The following is a 16,991-nucleotide window of genomic DNA, read 5'->3' on the forward strand; positions in this document are numbered from 1 at the left end:
AGACCCCTTAAGCTCTGGTGTGGACAAAAGATTTCCTGAGCAATGGCTGACAAGACCTAGTTCCTTGGTAGTGGTTACTAGTCTGTTCCATGTGCTCATCAATCACTTCAGCTACTACTTCTCTACTGGGAGTCTGCCTGCCTTAAAGATTCTATCAGACTTTGTTCATGCCTTCTTCATATTCCCTTCTCTGTGCCTTGGTTCTCTGTTCAAGGATCAATTCTCTCACATTTTTCTGTGTTGGTCCACTCCTCTTTCAAGCCTCAGTTCAGATATCACCACCTCTAAAAATCTTCCCTTTAGACATGTCTGGTTCATTTCATTCATTCTAGTTAACTGTATTACATTTCCTTGGCATTTAATTTTCAAATGACTTACCCTAGGGAAGCAGGCAGGCCCACCAGGAATTAGTCCTCATGGGTGGGTCTTTATGAAAAATATTACACTTGTGTGTGCTTTCTTGCTCTCCTCCTCCTCCCCAACATACTCTTTTTTGTTTGTTTGTTGTTTTTTTTTCTCAAGTTGACAAAGCAAATTAAACAAAAACCAAGGTTCCCAGGCCATTTTCCTAGAGCTTCTGTTTTTTGTGGGTCTAGAGTAGAAGTCAGGAAGGTGTTTTTTTTTTTCTCCAAATTTTCTAAGTGATTTAGGTGTACCACCAGTTTTAGAACCACTGCTAAGTCAAATGTTTACCTGTGAAATCAGAGCCATGCTTATTCTAAGGCTGTTTATATCAGAGTGTCATATTGTACATATCCCTATCTGCTGCCATTTTAGAATGGGGTATATATAAATAAACTAACAACAAAAACAAGAGCTACATTGGGTGTACAGTTTTTGCAATACAGCTTAGGGGGTGTGTGCAAGTGTGTGTGTGTGTGTGTGTGCATGTATACACATGGTTTTGAGTGTGTATGTGCATGTTTGTGAGAGACAGAGAAAGAGGGGCAGAGTGATAAATGAACAAAAGGAGAGACAGGAAGACATAGACAGAAAGAGAGACACAGAGAAAAACAGAGACACATACAAAGAAACCAATAGAGAGACAGGAAGTAACTGAGAATGACAAAGAAAGAAAGTGTGAGGAGTCAGAGAGACACAGGTGAGACAAAGAACTAGACAAGGTGATGTAGGGAAAAAAATGGCAGAGAGACAGGGACACAGCTACAGAGAAACAGAAAAAGAATAAGAGAATGATGCTCATGATGCATTGATAATAAGTGAATTGGCTTTTCTGTCACCTGAGTCTCTTACCTTCCTGTTTTCCGGGAAGCCGTTTCAAAGAACCTGGTCCTGGAAGCCACCCTATAAAGAGAAGCCAATCACCTGTGAGTTGCTTTGGACTACATGTGAGAACTAAAGGCCAACAGAAAAGGCAGAGGACTCTGAACCAGATGGGCCACCATCATTAGGCCCTGTCTTTGCCAGCAAAGGACACGGGACTCAGGAGAAACACAAACACCAGATTTTGAAATGGCTCAGAGCCTATAGGCACCCCAAAGGTCAGAGGTAACACCCTTGCTCCCTGCTGGTTCAGAATGGCCTAAGTATGTTATTCATTCAGGCTTTCCTTGGTGGGAGGGGGCGGAGGGATAAGTGAAACCAGTTCTTGGTCTCAAAGTATAATTTTTGGCATTTGGTAAACACACTTAGCTAATTAGTCAAAGCTGTGCAAGCATTGTTCTTCTTCTTTCCCTGATTCTACAGTTATGGAAAACATTAGACCAAAGAGGAAGGAATAGCAGGAGGGAGGCAATATACCGAGAGCTGTCAATCACTGGCTGACAAGAGACCTCTTGGCCTAGTTGTGCCCAAGCCAGGCTGATCCCTGAGAGCTGTGGTGGTCCCAAGGTAGCCATTCGTTTCCTAGGTCCTTGGCTTATAGCCCAGCCTCAAGAAGGCCTGCTGGATGTCAGATTGGCTCCTACCACAAAATAGTCTCTGTAGAAAATCTGAGTAATTTTGAAAGATTTTTAAAAGTCCTACCTTTTACTTACCCAAAAAAATGCCTCAAGCACAAGCACAATGAACAACTCTGTTCATTAAATTGCTTCTAAAATCAGTAGCAGCAACAAGAAATAAGAAAAATAAAATATTCCCAAGCCAAGGGAGCTAAAAACAGAAGGTAATTTTATCAGCCTACAGAGTTCAGGGCAGGTAAGAAAAATGGCTCACCTAGCAGGCAATGAAGTTCAAAGTCTTCAGCTTTAGGGAAATCTCTTGACCTTCAGTGTTGAGGGTAACATCCCAAACAAGGCTGGCCCTATGACATTCCCCTAGACTGTGAACTCAATGATAGCCCAGGGCTATACACGATATACTGCACAGCCACATATGTTGATCCCCAAAGCATCCCTGGTGGCCCAAGATAGCTATTAGGTGGACACTTGGGAATAATACTACTTACACAGATGATGGGATTTCCCCTGCATTGCCAGCCACCACATCTGGCTTTGTTTCTGGCTTCTGGGGAGTAGTTGCCCGGCAGGGAGGATCTGGGGGCCTCACTGGGGGACGAATGATGGTGGGCTTTTCTCCTGGAGGCCGCACTTTACTGAAACTGTCAGCATCCCCTGGAAAACAGCATGTCGGATGGTTAGCCAAACAGCATACTACTGGGGAGCAGGCACTCAATACTGGAGCTACCTAGCACTGTACCTTAGTATTGGCTACCTTCCTTGCTCTCAGTTCTTCTTTATCATTAACAACTTTTCTCGGTAATTCTTCTGGCAGCTGGTCCACTCAGAAAGTTGGTTTGAACCCAGGCTGTGCAACTTCACATGCCTTGGGCCTGCCATATAAATTTCCCAAGTCTCAGCCTCCTCAGCCATATCATCAAGACCACTAATTCATTCTCTACCAGAGATACTGAGAGGATTAAATCAGGTACTAATCTGTTTAGTACAGTGCCAGACACATATGAGGGTACTTCAAAAAGTTTGTGGTGAATGAAATTCAAAGATTCCATTTATTTTGGTAGAAAAAATTGATAACCATGCACGGAGAAGTCTTCCAAAATTCCATGGACAATGCAGATTATGAAGAAAACTACACATGCATTCCAAAAGTTTTTTTGCACCCAAATAAACATCTTTTAATTCCATTTTCCACAAATTTTTTGAAGCACCCTTGTAGTAGGTGTTTAGCAAACGCTGGGTGATGAATTTGAATTTGATAAATTCGTCATCACTGGAATCCAGGATCTTTTCACCACTTAGGGTTTGACCATCGTAGCAGCCTCTCAACTCTCCTTCCAACCTGCACACCTCTAGTTTCTAGGTCCGTATAAAATAAACATAAACAATTGTCTACAAAACAGTTCTGCAGGAATATGGTGAAAAAGGTGTCCTGTCCTCACACGCTGCTGGCAGCACCACAACCAGGGCCAATTCTATCCAGATAGCCATCAAGCATTCTGGAACAATGTGGGTAAAATAGAAATCATACATATGAGTGTTCCCACTTGTTGATCCAGTAATTCCAGAGAAACAGGTCAAACAATACTTCCTCATAAGGTGATTATAAGGACTAACTGAGATGGCCTACGGACTGTGACTGGCATATAGCAGGGTAAGTACGTATCAGCCTCTATCCATGTAAATGTTCACAGGTGCTTGCATAGTACAGTGTGATCTTAAAAAATTCATCCATGTGGCAAATCTAGGCAAATAGATAAATAGGAGAAGAAAAATGACAATACAGTGTGACTGGTGTTCTACTTAAAGAATGAGCAAAACATAATTAATGTGCTCTCATCTGATTCTGTTTCCCTGGCTAGACTGTATCTTATATTAATGGATATGCTATGCCCTTTTGCACCAGGCTGTGTGCACAGAATTGCACGAAAAATTAACCAAAAAGATATTAATAATCCAACCTTTCTAACAAACTTTAGACTGTTTAAAGCACTATCCCAGATGATAGCTATCATCACAATAAGCTTGGAAGGGAAGAATAGACAAGTGTTATCCCCATTTTACAGAGAAGAACACTGAGGTTCAGAAAAATAAATTGATTTATCTACAGCCATGTGGTTAGATAAATGGTAGAGTGAGGAATGAGGCCTGTATCTCCCACTCCACATCCACAGATTTTCTATGTCTGCTGCTTGTTATTAATAGTAAAACAAAACTATAAATGATAACAATCCTAGTAATGGTAATAAAATAGTACTGACAAAAATTCTAAGCTACCTTTTTTAAAAAAATGTACTTATTTACTTGAAAGTCAGAGATGCACATAGAGAGGAGAGGGGGAGAGAGAGAGAGAGAGAGAGAGAGAGAGAGGGAGAGAGAGGTCTTCCAACCATTGGTTCACTCTCCAATTGGCCGCAACAGCTGGAGCTGCGCCGGTCCGAAGCCAGGAGCCAGGAGTTTCTTCCGGGTCTCTCACGTGGGTGCAGCGGCCCCAGGACTTGGGCCATCTTCTACTGCTTTCCCAGGCCACAGCAGAGAGCTGGATAGGAACTGGAGCAGCCAGGATTCGAACTGGCACCCACATGGGATGCTGGCACTGCAGGTGGTGGCTTTACCCGCTATGCCACAGCGCCAGCCCCTTAATCTACCTTTTTATTGAATGTATTTTATTCCAGATGCTGTGATGCTGTACTCAGTGCTTTATGCACAGTTTCTTATCTAACATTGGCCATAATCCTGTAGAAGTTATTATCATTGAAGAAACAAAGACTCCATGATAACAAGGAACCTCAGAATTCATCCGCAATCAATTCAGGTTCATCTGATTTCTGAAATCCATATTGTCCCAACTATCAGTGGTTTTCAACCCTAGCTACACATCAGGAACAGTGAGGCGCTTCAGAATTATGTAATATGGAGGACGTATCCTCAGAGATCCTAGCTGAACTGACCGGAACCTGGGCATGGGTATTCTTCAGTGCTCCCCAGGTGATGCTGTGTGCATCCAAGGTTGAGAACCACTAGGTCACATAACAATGCTTCCTCACTGTAGCTCAGAGGTGACCAGAACTAACAGTGTTGCCCCATTTCTACTGATTATTGCTGGAGAGAGTAGAGCAATCCGACAGGAAGGACATGCTATACTGTCAGAACCATAATAAAACACTTCTACCTGATGCTGTGTCCATCCTAGGGCTACTTCCCCCCTTAATGAGCAAACCAGGTGACATCCTTGAAATATGAGCCATGTATTCCCAAGGTACAGCCATAGCCAAAGGAACATCAACCTATGGCCTTGGAAAACAAACATCATAAACCTTGCATCTTCCTAAGCCCTTTAATGGAAGCTTCAACTTGATGACTCATTGTAAGTCAAGCTTTGAAGTAGGTGCAAAGGATTTCCTTGGCTGAAATACCCCAATACTGTTGCCTCTTGCCTCTTGCCTCTGACTTGTCTCAGTTACAGTTAAGTCACAATGGCAAACTGGCGAGACAGGAAAGAAACAGTTACATGTAACCGCATTTCATTCTTAATGCTAAAACTAACTTGTATGATCTTCAGCAGATCACTTAGCTATCAGTACAACATAAAGATCGAACTGTTTTCTAGATGAATGAGGCTGAATGAGCCTATGACATAAATCTATCCATCTCTGCTGTCTCTCCCTGCTGACTTTCATATGCTTCTTTTGGAGTATATTAGAAACCAGTTCTGTGTGTGTGTGTGTGTGTGTGTGTGTGAAAGATGCCAATTTTATGGTTCCCTGTTGCCAGCAGAATACACCCAAAATATTTACCCTGGCATGCACTATCCTCTTCTATTTGGCTTCAACTGTCCTCTCTGATCTACCTTTCCACCATTATTCTTCACATATCCTACAGTCCAAATGGCAATATTTATTGTTTTATTCACATGTCTTATAATTAATCATCTCTATTCTAGATGCCCTTTATTCTATTCCCACGTGCTCATGATGTGTCAGACACATAGCTGCTTCTTTTCAATTATAAGAGCAATCCTATGTGCACAATTATCCACATTCTGCAAACAAGAAAATGAAGGCTCCGAGATTCTGTGACTTTCCCAAAGTCTCACAGCTAAGGGAGAGGCATACCCAGGATTCAAACTCACATCTGGGAGACTCCAGAGCCTGGACTTTCAACAGCCTCTTGAGAATATAATCCTCTACCAAACTACTTCCTTCTAATTTCATTTTAACCTTGGTCCACAACCTGGCTCTTACTATAAATTTGATCTCCCTCTCTAGCACGACCTGTTCCCTCTGTTTTTACTCTCTGTCAAATGGCTATAAACAAAGAATCTTAGCGTTTACAGATTTCTTGGTGTCTGATGGTCATCTGTCTCCAAACTTCAGCAACTTTCTTTCTCCTTTCCTCAAATTTAACCATACCAACAAGAGGGCACAACATAGAGGGAAGCTGTTTCCTTTTAGAGATTCCTTTAGTCTTCTAGAATTCTCTTTATGACACTCTTCCATGCTCACCTTAAAAGTCTTCCTTTTCCCTTAGCCATTAATTATGGTTGTGGAACAATTCGGAGTTAGGTTCCAGGAAAGGCAGAGAATAAAGACCAAAGAGTAGATGATTAAAGTATGAGTCCAAACAGGAAAATCTGGATAAAGACCAGCAACGCCCATTACTGCAAGAGCAAGTCTGTTCCTAATACTTTTAGAGCAAATGCCACTCATAGCATTAGTCACCACAGTGGAGAATTGATGGCCCTGTGACTGAGCAAGGCCTTGCATGTAGGATGTCTCCAAGCCCAGGAGCACACCACCAGATGCAGTCTCTGCCCCGCCCCCAGCCAAGTGAGTGGAAAGGAGCTTCTAAGAAAGGCTCCTAAACCCATATGTCATAGGATCCTGACCACAGCATGCTCTCCCCTTTTATCTCAATACTTCAGGCACAATGAAGAACTCCTTGTTCCATGCCCCTACTGGAATTTATTCTCACCCCCTTAAGAACATGGAACACACTAGGCTGGGCCTGACTGTTTTGCATGTTAGTCTTACCATGAACCTTTGGAAGGCAGGGACCATAAGCCTTTCATCTTTCTCTCTCCAGTTGCATAGCAACATACCCGAATATGTGAAGAAACACATGCAAGTAGATGGGATATAGCCCTCCCCCCTCTTCCTTCCTAAAAGGAAGGTCCTAAGATCTCTATGGAAGCTACACATTTGCCCTTTACAAAGCCAGGACTCATAAGGGACAGTGACAGCAAATGAATGCAGAAACGTGGGCATCCATAATTTTGCTCTCCCAAAAGTGAGTGCTTCTTAGAAAAACAGAAAGGAGAAGGTGGCTAACACAGCTGAAGAAGGAAGAATTTGGTAGAAAGGAGAAATGTCCTCAACTTGGACCCAAGAAGCTTAGATTCAAGCCCATTTCTATGACTTACAGCCTGTGTGACTGGGCAAGTTGATTAATGTCTGTAAGTCTCAGTGTTTCCATCTGTGAAATGGAGAGAATAAGATCTTCCTCACAGGCCTATCACAATGCTTAGATGCAAGAGACCCAGCTCTATGTCTGGACCAAAAAAAAAAAAAAAAAAGGTGTGGGGTGTGGCTTGAAACAATTCTACCAGCAAATGATATTTATTTTATTGTAAAGTCGACAGTCATGGAAGTGATTTAACAGGTACCGTGCTACCGCTACTTGTAATTACTGAGAAAAAATGTGGAGAATACCTAGTCTGCTCAAATGCTCCGTCACTGGAAAGGATGAAGCCGGAGTGCACACTTGGGTCACTAAATCAATGAAGCTTGTACACTGACCCTCAGGAGGGCAAGTGAAGCCCTCAACAACAGAGCTAAAAGGGAGTAACAAGTACAAGGTGCATAGTGGGTCAGCTGGGGTAACATAGTTCCCTCCCTCTGGTACCGCCACTGAGTCTGCTGGCCAGCACAAGGAGCTAATTAACTATCAGCTCTGTGTCAGGATCAGAACTGTTTGCAGCTTTTGCTTAATTGATAACCATCCTGATGCTCAGGAATCTACCATGGAGAAGCAGCCAAAATGGGGAAGGAGGGAGAGAGGTGAGGCAGAGGCAGAAGAGTAAGGTTCAAAGAGGCAACTGCACCAGAGGTTTGGCTAATTCTCCGCCATGGCCAAAACAGACTCAGTTCTGCTTTCTGTAGGCCAAGACTAGTGGCACAGGGCTTTGAGAAAAGCTGCATCATGCCAGCCTGTTGCTAGCTGATGTAGAGCAGAAAGCAAAGCCAGGCAATGCTACGGCACCGCTTTAGATAGTCTGGCTGATACTGAACGAGTCAGATGAGTACTTACATTAATTGACACCATCAGATCAGAGCAGCTGGCACCAGCAGCCAGGGGCAGGACCATGGAGAAAGGGGGAGAGGAAAATACTGCTGGGATTTCACTTTGCAGCAGAAGATGGTGAAGGCAGAGCTGATAGGGAGGGCTAAGTTACTGCGTGTGTGCTGAGCTGATAGGATCTGGCTGATCTCAAGGCCTGGCTACAGGCAAGAGAAATTTTACTGTGATGAGTGTAAGTTGAGTTGCCCAACTTTCCAGCAGATTGATAATGAAGGTCAATATATGACTTATAAACCAAAGCAGATGTCTACAAATTAGCCTGGCCTTTCTTGGCTACTTCCCAGAAAAGACAAAATTTAGGGAGGTGGGGAGAAGGGAGGACAGGAGGGAACTAATAATCATATTTTGAATGCTGATGATGAGCCAGATATTTTATTTGTTATTCTTTTTAATCCCACCAATAATTCTGTGGAGGAACTGTTTCTCCCATTTTGCAGATACAGAAACCACTAAGAAAAGTGGTTAAATAACTGAACTGTGATTACACAGATGCATCAGTGGGTCAAGCCCAGAATTCATCGTGTCCATTGGTGAGTGGATTCCTCAGAGAATAGCTTATACTAAATTGTTCTCTGAGACACCATAGGCTCCTACTAAGGTTGTTATATGTGGTGAGTTTATTTTGGTACAAAAAAATTTTGAAATCCACGCCTAGGTTTTTCATAATATGCATTCTCCCTAGGCTTTTGAAAGACCCACTTGTATTTCGGACTCTGCAGGCCATTAGATCTCTGTTGCAACTACTACACAATTCTGTTGCAGCTAGAAAGCAGCCACAGACACTATGTAAATGAGGGAGCATGCATATATTGATGAAGACAAATTTGAATTTCATATAATTTCACGTGTCATGAAATAATATTTTTACTTTTTTTCCCAAATAGTTAAAATGTAAATACATTCCTAGCTTGCAAGCCATAGAAAAAGAGGTAATGGATCTGATCTGGCCTTCAAGCCATAGTTTGCCAAGGTCTGAGCTAAGCCTCAAGAAGACAGGGCCCTTGTATATCTTATTTATTCCTATGTTCTCAGCATCTAGAAAGGGGCCAGATACACACTCAGTACTCAATAAATACCTGCCAAATAAATTATTCTTACTATTTTTAGGTTTTTATATTTTGCCATATTGTGAAATGTCTTAAATCCTTTTTAGAACAGGACAGGATATAAACTCATAAAGCACATTTCTAGAAAGTCATCTATCTACAAAGTCAAAGAGCCAGGATCTGGATTCAAGTCTTTGTGATACCAAAATCCATATTCTCTCTATGATACCATGCTCTCTTCACAGTATTATTGCCCCAGAAACTCCCCTCTGGATTAAAATTGAATTTTTTAATATGGATCACCATGTGCAGTAGCCAATTAAACTTGCAAGTCAGCCACATCCTGAATTTGCAAGAATTTCTGAAGCCCAGAGGTTTGCAGATGTTGTGCCCCTTTATCCCTAATTCTCCTAAACTGGAAAGTGAGAAGGAGAACAGATTCAAATCTTCTTATAGAAAGGTAACATGATAGTTCTGCCTTAGTGGAAAGAACAGACTTTGGTGCCTGCCAGACAAGTTAAGATTTAGATCCTGGCTCTGCCAATGACTAGTTGTGAATCATTGGCAAGTTACTTATCTTTAGGATCCTTGGTTTCCTAATGGGGAAAAAAAAAGCAAGAATAATACATTCTTCACAGTGGGGTCATGAGGATAAAAAGTAGTATATCAGAACCTACCACAGAAAGGCACATAACAGATACTCAAAAAATGGCAACAGCAGCATTAATACAGCATTAATAATCATAATCATAATCATATCATTACTACTCACTCATACCACATAACAAGGGCCTACTACACATAAGCCAGGAATTGTTGTAGTTAAACAAAACAGGCAGATAACATCCTGCCCTCTTCCAGCTTACATTCTAGTGACTACTATGAATGGTTACTCTCCACTCCAATACTAGTCGTTGTAAACTGGAACTGATTTCCACTTGAACATATCTCCAATCTCAGAGTGAAAAGCAGTGGGTCAGTTCCAGTTCCCATGGGGTTCCCATTCACTTACCCTCCTTGTGGTGTGCCACGGGTTTGGGAGCTGGTCTCTTTATGTGGAAAGAGGGTGTCTTGGTGGGCCCAGAGGCTGGCACTGGCCCGTTGGTGGCCTTCGGGATGGCCTTGCTCCCTCCATCCTGTAACCTAGACACCAATCTCCCTACGTCCACGTCGGTGCAGGGCTCCAACTTGCCATCAGAAACAGGCTTGTTTGGGGACTTCCTGCCAGGATCCACTTCCCCACTCTTCTGAGTAGGTAGTTTGAGGTGCTGTGGCAGCTTGGGGGGCTCTATGCTGCTGGTGATCATACCATTGGGTGTTTGATGTTGGATTTCATCTGGTAAAAGTTGGTACACAGAAGATTAATGATACCATTTACAACCTCTTTCATTTGGATATATGCATACATACTTGTGATAATTTGTAGATATTTTCAAAGGAGCTGTCACTGTGGCACAAATCAACTATATCTCACAAAGCCAGTCACCACCCTCCTCAATTCATGTGGAACCACAGGTGACATCCAGGAAGAGACTTTAATTCAAGATCTGAATACAATTTCCATCACCACAATCAGTAAACCACAATATTCAAAGGGATACATAATTCAGAAGAGATTTAAAATCACGAATAAATTATACATTCTACGCTTTTAAAATAAAGACAGTTAATTCTTGACTAACTCTCACGAAAGTAATTTGATAAGGTCCTTGAAATGTCAGCTTAATAAATATAACAGAATTTAATTTCTTTCACCAGTCCCAGAAAGAGTCCCCCAAGTAGCTATGTTTTTGCTCTAGCTTCTGTGGTCTGCTTTTCCCTGATACTAGTATGCATTTAACAGTGGTTCTGCATCTTACTTAAAGCTTTTGAGACCCTCATGAGAACCAGGGAATCCCTCCTTGGCAAAATTAACCTATACAAATGTAATCAAAGTTTTGAATACTAAGTGATTCACAGAGCTCCCTGAAACTGTCAATGAACCCCAGATTGAGAAAGCCTCCTGTAAGGAAATTGTCACTTTCCTTAGTAATGAAAAACTTAGACCTAGAGTAGCAGTTAAGAATACAGGTTCTGGTTGGCAAAATAAGATCTGAGAGATATAGCAAACAACTGTAATACATGGATCTTATTTGGATCCTGATGTTTCAGTGTGTTAATAGAAGAATTTGGAAACCAACTAGATAGTTCATGTTAAGGAACCATTTTTTAAATTTTTATTTATTTATTTATTTGAAAGGCAGAGTTACCGAGTGGTGGTGGGGTAGAGAGAGAGAGGCAGAGACAAGGAGAGAGACAGAGATCTTCCATCTACTGGTTTCTACTGGTTCACTCCCCAAATGGCCTCAACAGCCATGGCTGTTCCAGGCTGAAGCCAAGAGCCAGAAGCTTCTTCTGGGTCTTCCACATGCATGCAGGGCCACAAGCACTTGGGTCATCTTCTTCTGTTTTCCCAGGAGCATTAGCAGGGAACTGGATTGGAAATGGAGCAGTCGAAACTTGAACTGGCATCCACACTGGATGCTGGCATTGCAGGGGGCAGCTTAACCCACTACGCCACAATGCCAGCCCCGCGTTTTTTGTTTTTACTCTTTAGGTATGATGATAATATTGTGGTTTTTCTTTGAAAAGAGTATCTGTTAGGGATACATACTAAAACATTTATAAATGAAATGACATGATGTCTGGATTGGGTGAGTGGGTAGAGGTATTGATGAAACAAGACTGGACAGGTGCTGGCAAATGTTGAAATGGGAGGTTAATTAGACTTTTTGTTCAACCTCTGTTTATATTTGAAATACTTCATAATAAGGTGTTAAAAACAATGCATGCTCTGGAACCAGGTGGCCAGGTCTGAATCTCAGTTCTGCTACTTACCAACTATGGGTCCATGGACAAGTTCCATATTTTTTCTATATCTCCATTTTCTCATTAGTAAAATGAGGATTAGAATAATAAAGTATCTGTCTTATGATATTGTAGTATGGGTTATAGGAGATGGTAAATTGATTTCAGTACTTGGTACATAACAGACACTCAATAATTAGTAAATAATTAGTAGTTATAATTTGTATTATTATGCTCCCATTGGGCGATGAGGCAAGAATTTCCATATGAAATGCCTTACTATGAAGGCTTCCCCCAGAGAGTTTTCTTCTTGAAAATGTGTCCAGAACTGCTGCTGCCACTGCTAACGAGGCTGGGTCCAAGGAAGTGCCTGTATAGTTTCTCTACTCTGGTCCAGAGTAGATGCAGAGTCCTTCTTTTATTAACCCTAACACAACTGCATTTAGACTGCAGCAGTCAAGCAACAGCTTGCGAAACGTTCACAAGTAATGTCAGGGACATAAGCCTAAGAGTGCCATGTAACTTGATCAGTTGGCTCCCAGGATATGCCTGTGGCAGAGGTTGTCTTTCAACAGCCACTACTCTTGCAAAACAGTGAAAGTATATGATGGCTTGGATTCCTTTCTCCACATGCTTCAGGACAGATACCTCAGTTCCATGTCCCTATCTGAATATTTTCTTTTTCTGTCAGAAATACCCTTGGAAATTCCAACCTTGCTCTCCTGCAGAGGAGACAACGGGAGTTGCCTGTTCCCTATCGGCCATAACAGTATCATCCCCATCTCAATAAAATGTCCAGTGTTAATCAGATGGCCTGTATATGCGGTCTCAGAGAGGCCACTGCCTTCTCACGTGGGAAAGGATCTTCTCTTGGCCCAGAATAGAGGCAATGAATCGACAGAAGCAGTGGTGACTTTGACACTAGGCCCTTCTGCCAGGGAAAGCATTTCTAAGTTCTCACGACCGCTGAATAAAAACAATAGTGGCAAAGATGATGATGATAATAATAATAATGACAACATATACCATTATTTGAGCACTTACTCTGTGCCAGATTAGCTTACATAACCTTTAAAACAACTGTATAAAGCAACAAACTCTTACAAAGCTCCATTTTATAGACAAGGAAACTAAGGCACAGAGGGAATCAATGTCACAAAACTAGTAAATGACAGGGCCAGGTTTCAAATCTTGAAGTCTGATTCCACAGGCCAAAAGTTCCTGTCAGCAACTTTTTCTCAAACTCACCATCAATTTACATAGGAAAACAACCAACTTGGCCTCAAAAACGGCAGGGAACTGGGAGTGAATTTGGAGCAGTCAGGGAAGTCCCACAAACAGGCAGATAGCTAAGCCTTAAACTGAAGGTCTCTCTTCTATATATGGGAAAGTGGGAAGAGGAAGTGTTGAGAGATTACACACTATTCCAGCAGGAGAAAAAGATCTGTGATTATAATCTAGGTACAATCATGCCAACAAATGTTAGGAGTAATATAGTACTAATTCTGTGTGGAATGGTTAGAGAAGGTCACCCTTTTTTAAAATTTTTTAAATTATTATTTTATAACTTTCAAGCATTTTGTCACATTATTTCAAATATAGACACGTATAGTATTTTTTTTTGAAGAGAGGTATTAATATCACAGTGAGGGACTCATGACAATTATGTTGGAAAGAAGAACATTTTGACATTTACATATCATGATTCAGTGAAGCAATATTTGTAACTATATACCAAATGATATGAAATCTACACAATTTTTATACTCTCTATATATACTAACTAATGCAAATAAGAGTAAACATGTGATATTGTGTTTTGGGGTCTGGCATATTTCATTTAACATACTGATCTATCTCTAATTGCAAACGTTAGGATTTCAGTCTTTTTAATGGGTGAGTAATATTTCATCATCTATATCTATATCTATATCTATATCACATTTTCTTTATCCAGGCATCAGTTGATAGACTTCTAGATCGATTCCATGTCTTTGCTAATTAGAACAGTGCTTCAATAAATATAGGCATGCAGGCATCTCTTTCAAATGCTGATTTCATTTCCTTTGGAGTGGGAGAAGGTCTTTGAAAGAGGTAACTTGAGCTGGGTCTTGAAGGATTACAATAGATAAAGAAAAGTAGGAAGAACATTTCAAACAAAGAGCAACTTGGAAAAGTGAAAGGTCATAGTTTGTTTAATAAAATAAAATGAAAACTTTGGTTTGAGCACAGGAGCCAATTTAAGATGAAAGGGACAAGTAGCTGGAGATGAAGTTGTTAAGATAGGCTGGGGCTGTACCTCGAAGGGCATGAAAGCCATGCTCAGGAAAATGAACTTTATCTTTGGACCACAAGAGGATAATGACTTTTTTGGAGGAATTACTGAATATGTGCTTTTAGCAATCCCTTTGAGTTGTTCATGAAAAGTAGATTGTACCACAGAGATGGCAGGTGGGGAGAACCTAGGGGAGTGCTGGTGAGAAGGATCCAAACTGGAACAGCATCAGCAAAAAGAGACAGATGCTAGAGCTATTACAGATGGAATCTACAGGGCTTAGATATGGAGAGGTGAAGTAGTCCCATGATTATGGTGGAAGAAGCTACTGACGTACTATATACCTACAAAGTTTGGAGGTAACATAATGAAATGCTGCCAGTGAAGAACAGTGGTAAGAAGGATTACTTCCTTCCCAGAACAGCACTCAGACAGGTTTTAGGAAGCACGATATTATAACAGACAAATGAACTTTGGGATAAGATAGATGGATACAAGTTTCTATTCTGTCATTTAGTAGCTGTGTTAATTGAGTAAATTACTCACTCTTCACTATAAAATGCATTGTGGGATTGTGGGTAAAGCCACTATGGGCACTAGTTTGAGTCCTGACTTCCCCCCTTTCCATCCAGCTCCCTGGTAATGGGAAAAGCAGTGGAGGATGGCCCAAGTATTTGGGCCCCTGCCACCCATGTGGCAGACCTGGATAAATTATGTTCCTGATTTCAGCCTGGCCCAGCCCTGGCTGTTGCAGCCATCTGGGGAGTGAACCAGAAGATGGAACATCTCTCTCTCCCTCTCTCTCTCTCCCCCTGCTCTCTGTAACTTTGAATTTCAAATAAATGAACAAAGCTTTTTTTTAATGCAGCTCAAAATATCAACTTCACACTGAATGTTGAAGATTATATGAGACCATGGATTCCCACCCACTTAGGATGATGAAAATCAAAAAGACTATAGCAAGTATTGGATAGAATGTGGAGAAACTAGAATCCTCATCCATTGTTGGTGGGAAATCAAAACGGTGCAGCAAATCAGCCTGGTCATCCTTCAAATGTTTAAATATAGAGTGAACATATGACCCAGCAATGCCAGTCCTAGATAATAAAAAAGAGATATTCACAAAAAAACCTGTGCATGAATGTGCATAACAGCATTATTCTTAAGAACCAAAAACTGAATATAACTCCAGTTTTCATCAGCTGATGAATAAACAAAAAGTGTTACAGTCATACAATGGAATACTATTTGGCAATAAAAAGAATGAAGTCCTGATACACACTGCAACATGGATGAATCTTGAACACAGAATGTTAAGTGAAAGAGGCCAGCCACAAATGACAATATATTATTATATAATCGTATTCATATGAAACATCCAGAATGGGGAAATTCGTAGAGACACAAAGTAGATTAATTGCCAGGAGTTGGGGAAAGGAGGGAAGTGGAAGGTGTGGAACTTCTTAGGGTGATGGAAATGTTCTGAAATAAGACAGTTGCACAATATACACTAAAACTCCTGAACTGTATGCTTTTAAAAGAGTGAATTTATAGCATGTGAATTATATAGCAGTTTTAAAAGAAGTTAAAAATAAAATACAAATGTCTAGACTAAGTGATGTCACTGGAGAGTTTTTTGGCACAAAGCCCTCATCACACAGAGGGGAAGATTGATACCCAAAGAGGTGAAGTGACTAGCTCAAGTTACTCAGCATGCTAGCAGCCGAGATGTTAATTTCATCAGAAGCCTTAGGTCTATTAACACCCAGTTCGCTCATGTATTGCACTTAAATACTGAGGGCCTACTATGTGCCAGGTGCTGTGCTGTTGCTATGGATACAATATGGACAAAAGTTTCTGCTGGCATAGAGCTGATATTTTGAGAGACTGTAAACAAACAAACAACAACAAAAAGCTTCTTCTGTAAAAATGAGATCATGGAACAGGAGAGCAGGCACTCAATATTCCTTTACACTTTCTCTTGAAAGCCAGTTCACATTTTTTATGAAAGAGGTGATCCCTTAAACCTCTTTATTCCTAAATACATGCATTTCTTCATTCTATAAATTCTTACCAACTCATTCAATATATACCAATAATTGTTCTAGGGGCTAGTAATAAAATCTCAGTTTCTAAAGGGAAAGGCAGATAGTAAGCACGTGAACAAATAATAGCATGTGATATGACTAAAATAAAGCCGTGTAAAGGGCTAGGGAGTGACTGAAGGAAAAGAAAGAACTAACTAGAGTGCTCAGAGAAGTTATCTATGAGGAGATGACACTTCACAGACACGTGAATGAAGGAGTAAGCCTTGTCAAGTCCTGAAGGAAGAGTATTTAGAGCCAAGAGAAAAGCAAATGCAAAGGCTATTGTTAATTCACTGGTTCATTCTCCAAATACCTGCAACAGTTGGGGCTGGGGCTGACTGAAGCTGGGAGTAGGGAACTCAATCTGGGTCTCCCATGTGGGTGGCAGCAATGCAATGACTTGAGCCATCACCTCTTGTCTCCGAGGGAGCACAGCCAGGACTCAAATCTAGACACTGCG

General features: G+C 41.2%; 1 protein-coding gene across 1 annotated transcript in view; it reads right to left on the reverse strand.

Annotated features, from left to right (window-relative positions):
- The window catches only part of OPHN1 (oligophrenin 1), a 363,857-nt gene that overhangs the window by 7,714 nt on the left and 339,152 nt on the right, over window positions 1–16,991 (reverse strand). Inside the window, exons 21-23 of the mRNA XM_051827157.2 lie at window positions 10,335–10,658; window positions 2,408–2,573; window positions 1,255–1,305 (exon numbers count right to left, since the gene is read on the reverse strand). Of these exons, the coding sequence (XP_051683117.2) occupies window positions 1,255–1,305; window positions 2,408–2,573; window positions 10,335–10,658 (541 nt within the window). The remainder of the gene's footprint in view (window positions 1–1,254; window positions 1,306–2,407; window positions 2,574–10,334; window positions 10,659–16,991) is intronic.

Source organism: Oryctolagus cuniculus, chromosome X, assembly GCF_964237555.1.
Source record: "Oryctolagus cuniculus chromosome X, mOryCun1.1, whole genome shotgun sequence".
In the NCBI taxonomy this organism is placed as follows: Eukaryota; Metazoa; Chordata; class Mammalia; order Lagomorpha; family Leporidae; genus Oryctolagus; species Oryctolagus cuniculus.